The sequence below is a fragment of the Astatotilapia calliptera genome, chromosome 20 (genome assembly GCF_900246225.1).
Source record: "Astatotilapia calliptera chromosome 20, fAstCal1.2, whole genome shotgun sequence".
Classification (NCBI taxonomy): Eukaryota; Metazoa; Chordata; class Actinopteri; order Cichliformes; family Cichlidae; genus Astatotilapia; species Astatotilapia calliptera.
Window position 1 is genome coordinate 6,606,966 of NC_039321.1, and position 4,722 is coordinate 6,611,687.

The following is a 4,722-nucleotide window of genomic DNA, read 5'->3' on the forward strand; positions in this document are numbered from 1 at the left end:
AGCAACCACCACACGCTCTGGCCGAGTAGTGAAGAGCTCCAGGCGACTTGTGACTATCGATGAGAGCCCTACAACTGAAAATGAGTTGGCCCCGCCTCTTCCTGTGGAGAAAGAAGTTGGTGATGCAGTTGTTGAGGAAAACCAAAACTCAGATCAGCTAGCTGGTGAAACTGAGGTAGAATACAATAACATAAGCATGAAAAAATATTTCAACGATGGGGCATTTGTGCAGATAATAATGAGTGTGTTTTTAAAGAGGAATATAGATGTTTTTATTACACCTGTCTTGCAGGTAACGGAGCTGCAGATTAACGACAATGTTATTAGCCAGGTAAGTGGGGGAGTGGAAGCAGAAGACGATAATGATGACGTGGGTATTCCGGAGGAGATTCCCGAAGACACAGATGAGGAGTATGTGCCTGCTACTAAGCCCACTTCCTCAACCACATCCCCGTCTACGGCGACTGGACAGAAATGCAAGGCCCAGAGTCAAAAAAACAAAAACAAGAATGGTCAGACGATGGAGGACGATTCTAAGAAGGCCTCCGTGCAGTGTTCCATCTGCTTCAAAGCCTTCAAGAGCAAATACTACCTCAAGGTTCACAACAGGTACAGGGTGTCACCTTTTTTTTCTTTCGAAATGCTCTTAAAAGAGTAAACTAATGTCTCATCTCCACAGGAGGCATACAGGGGAGAAGCCCTTCGGTTGTCTTAAATGTGGAAGACGGTACTACAGGAAGGAGAACCTTTTGATACACGAGATGAGAGACTGTTCTAGTGCGCTGGTGAGTAAAGAAAATCACCCTTTCACGCTTTCTCCAACCCTCACTATGAAGAATCCTCAGTGTTTTTACTTTTATAATTCCAGACGTACACCTGCCTCATTTGTTCTACTACATTTAACACAAAAGAAGCGCTACGATTGCATACTGTCACCCACACAGGAGAAATGCCCCACAAGGTACAGCATACACCTAACAAAAAGCGTAACTGAGTATGTCACAAACCTGAAGTGAATATGAAGAATGTCTTCGTCACATTTTGCAGTGTTCAACATGTCCTGAACAATTTATGTACAAGAAAAACTTGACAGTTCATATGATGAAGGTGCACGGTTACCCCAAACCACATGCAGTAAGTACCTACAGTCAGCAGCACCTTCAGTATGTCATTTCAAACTCACTTTAACACAAATTTTGGGGATTTATGTTTTGATTGTGTTGCTGTGTTTCTAGTGTTCCCAGTGTCCCAAAACCTTCTTAACTCGTGCGGAGCTGCGTGTGCACGAAGCCGCCAAACACCGTGGAGAAAAGCCGTTTGTGTGCGAGGAGTGTGGCCATCGGGCATCTAGTAGAAACGGCCTGCAGATGCATATAAAAGCTATCCACAGGTTGGAGAGCATGTTTTCTGTGAATTTCCTCTTGAGGATGAATAAAAGTGTAAACGACATAAAGTTTTAATGAAAACTATTTTAAGTCTGTTTTCTTCTTGCTCACAGAAATGAGCGCCCTTTTGTCTGTAACTCGTGTGGCCACGCCTTCTCCCAAAAGAACAACCTCAACATGCATCTGCGTATACACAGTGGCGAGAGGCCATACCAGTGTCACCTCTGCGGGAAAACCTTTAGGACACAAGGTAACAGCCATATTCTCTGCACATAAGCACTTTATTCACCTTGTATCCACCCCTGTGACACATTTAGAATCAGTAATTTGCCTAAAAGAAGCAAAAGAAAGATCTCATGCATCTCAAACTAAGACCCTACTTGCTCTGAGGTAATGCTGTGCCACCCGAACGTCCCTACATTACTATCGATGGGGTCCGGTGTGTTTTGTGCTTCTAAGAGCAATCACTTAGCCGTTTTGCTGTCTTTGCAAACTTTCACTTTAACTGCAGATATTGTGATTTGTGTTAATCTCTGTATTTCACTGCCAGCCAGTCTGGATAAACACCACCGGACTCACACCGGCGAGCGGCCCTTCGGCTGTGATGTCTGTGAGCAGCGCTTCACAGAGAAAGGCGCTCTTCTCCGACACAAGGCCAGCAAGCACGAGGAAGGCCGCCCCCACTGCTGTCACATCTGCGGTAAAACTTTCAAAGGTCAGGTGCTGATTCTACAATAAATTTGTTGTTACTCATGACCTGTGCCCTGATGAATGAAGCGCTGCTAATGAAAGAATCACTGGTGAAGTGATTTCTTCTTTATTTTCTGGTCGTTCTTTTCTCCTTCAGCGAGGGAGCAGCTCCGTGTCCACCTGCGTCGTCATAAAGGCATGAGGAAGTTTGAGTGTGTAGACTGCGGCTACAAGTTCACTCGACAGGTTGGTTCCAACACAGTTTCTTCATCATCAGCAAGCTCATTTTGCAGAGCCCTAATCTAACCCACCACAGGATTTATTATACACCCGAGTGTTTTAGTTTTAACCCTAATTTAACTTCAGGAAATGTGACTGAATCATAGTGGGAAGACAAAGAGATTAATAATTTTGATGGAGGTGGTTTTATTGTAGGATGTCTCCCATGCCAATTTTCATCACCATTCTGCTATTCACGCCAGATGGGACTAAAACCCATAATCTCTGTCTAAGAAGGCGAGTGGCACATGTATTAGCCACTCGGGCTACTGTGGATAGGGAGTGAGTGGACACAAATATCACCTTTCAGGGGCACGCTTATGTGAATGTGCCTGAGTGAATTTAGTGTGTCCTAATTCAGACTGTTTGCTTTGTGGTGTGATATTGGTCTATAACTGCTATTTCATACAAACAAGATTTTTTAGAAAAGAAATAAAAAAGATAAAAGCAAGTTTCAAAAAGTGCAAAGCAAAGTTCTTTGGTCTTAAATATGAAAACTGGTAAAAATTTATAACTGAAGCTTTTATATAATGAAAAAAATAATCCATCTCTTTAGTTGCCATCAAAGTTCCAGGTAATTAAATTAATTACTTTTATATTATTTTTTGTAATCATTTCAGGTCTGTATCACTTGCATGGTTATTTGCGCACTGTCCCCATATTCAGACCCTTCTAATCTTTAATGTCATTCAGCAAGAATCACTAGTTTGTGGGCTTTTTTATGTCTGGCTATGACAGCTATATATTATATCTATCTTTCTAACGGGTTTATGTTTTTGTGTGACATTTTACAATTATTGGACTCTACTAAACTAAGTTTGCATGAGACACAGTTAAACATAATCTTCTTTATCTTATACTGGGTGTTTAGAGTCCCTTTCCCCTCCCTTTAGGCCAACTTTCTACTGAATGTCTGACCCTGCCACCAGGTGTTTGGGTGGGCCTTCTGTGGTCACAGCCAGGAGCTGTGTGGCTGAGACGACCATATTAAGAATGTGTAGAGTCTGAACTTTTCACTTACAGGGATATTTGTATAAACTTGACTGTAGACCAACATGACTATACTGTATATCTATAATTTTTGTGTTCTTTTTGAAGCATTCCCTCACTTGCATCATGTTAGTTTACCCAACTCTCACATTTTTACATTTCCTCTTCAGGCACATCTGCGGCGTCACATTCAAATTCACAAGCGCACTGAGAACTACAACCCGCGGCAGAGGAAGCTGAGGAATGTGATTGTGCAAGATGTGGATGGAAGTCCGGTCGAGACCGAAGCTCCCAAATCGGAGGAGGCCTCGCTGATCTGTGATGGGTCCACTCAGGAGTCCACAAACCGAGGAGCTGAATCCTCAACAGGTCTCACCTCTGGCTGCATCGTGAGGGTTGTGATTGAGTCGAGTGATGCGGTGATGGAGGAGGTTATTTCTAACCAGAACTTGGGAGAGGTCGAATCCACGCAGACTTTTCCTGTGTTGCAGCAAACACAGTTGGTTACTGAGCCCTATGAGTCCACGATAGACATGGAGGGAATTGTTGAGAATTTGTCAGAGAGCAAGACCTGAAGCGAGCAAGTGTGCAAAACAACAAGTCTGCTTCTGCTTCCACGCATGCAAGAAAAGCAGATTCATGCACTCTGTAGTTTACACAGTAATTCAATTGCACGTTTTTAAATGCTGTTTGAATGTAAAATGTTATTTTCCACCTTGTTAAGACAGGTTTTGTCAGTGTGCTTACAGCAGCTGGAGCTCAGTGTCACCTTACATTGCTGATTAAAGGAGAACGTTTTCCGTGCAGTCAGAAAAGCATTTTCTTACTTTTGGTTACAATGTGCTTACAGTGTAACAAATGTAGTAGTTCAGTGTTTTTTTTATTACGGTTCCTCCAGGTGGTGGTTTTGTACTGGACTGCATTATGTTTCAGGGTGTTTCTAATATTCTTTGAAATAGAAGAGTTGCAGAGCAGTAAAATTGCACAAGTGTGTAAAAAAAAAAAAAAAAAGTAAAGGCAGTTACAAGGTGGATGAGTGCTAACAACCAATCATGAATGTAAACATCCATCCATCCATCTTCATCCGCTTTATCCGAGGCCGGTCGCGGGGGCAGCAGCCTAAGCAAAGGGAGGGGCTCAGAGTAGAGCAGCTGCTGCTCCACATCGAAAGGAGCCAGCTGAGGTGGTTCGGGCATCTGACAAGGATGCCCCCTGGGCGCCTCCTGGGTGAGGTGTTCCAGGCATGTCCCACCGGGAGGAGGCCCCGGGGCAGACCCAGGACACGCTGGAGAGATTATATCTCTCGGCTGGCCTGGGAACGCCTTGGTATTCCCCCGGATAAGCTGGAGGAGGTGGCAGGGGAGAGGGAGGTCTGGGC

The 4,722-nt window shown here is 43.9% G+C and overlaps 1 protein-coding gene across 1 annotated transcript in view; it reads left to right on the forward strand.

Annotated features, from left to right (window-relative positions):
* Positions 1–4,355, forward strand: part of zbtb48 (zinc finger and BTB domain containing 48) — a 4,884-nt gene extending 529 nt beyond the window's left edge. Inside the window, exons 1-10 of the mRNA XM_026155129.1 lie at positions 1–175; positions 293–609; positions 680–785; positions 869–961; positions 1,048–1,134; positions 1,236–1,390; positions 1,499–1,635; positions 1,936–2,100; positions 2,233–2,321; positions 3,515–4,355. The exon at positions 1–175 is cut by the window's left edge and continues 529 nt beyond it. Of these exons, the coding sequence (XP_026010914.1) occupies positions 1–175; positions 293–609; positions 680–785; positions 869–961; positions 1,048–1,134; positions 1,236–1,390; positions 1,499–1,635; positions 1,936–2,100; positions 2,233–2,321; positions 3,515–3,919 (1,729 nt within the window). The 3' untranslated portion in view covers positions 3,920–4,355. The remainder of the gene's footprint in view (positions 176–292; positions 610–679; positions 786–868; positions 962–1,047; positions 1,135–1,235; positions 1,391–1,498; positions 1,636–1,935; positions 2,101–2,232; positions 2,322–3,514) is intronic.
* Positions 4,356–4,722: the final 367 nt, after the last annotated feature.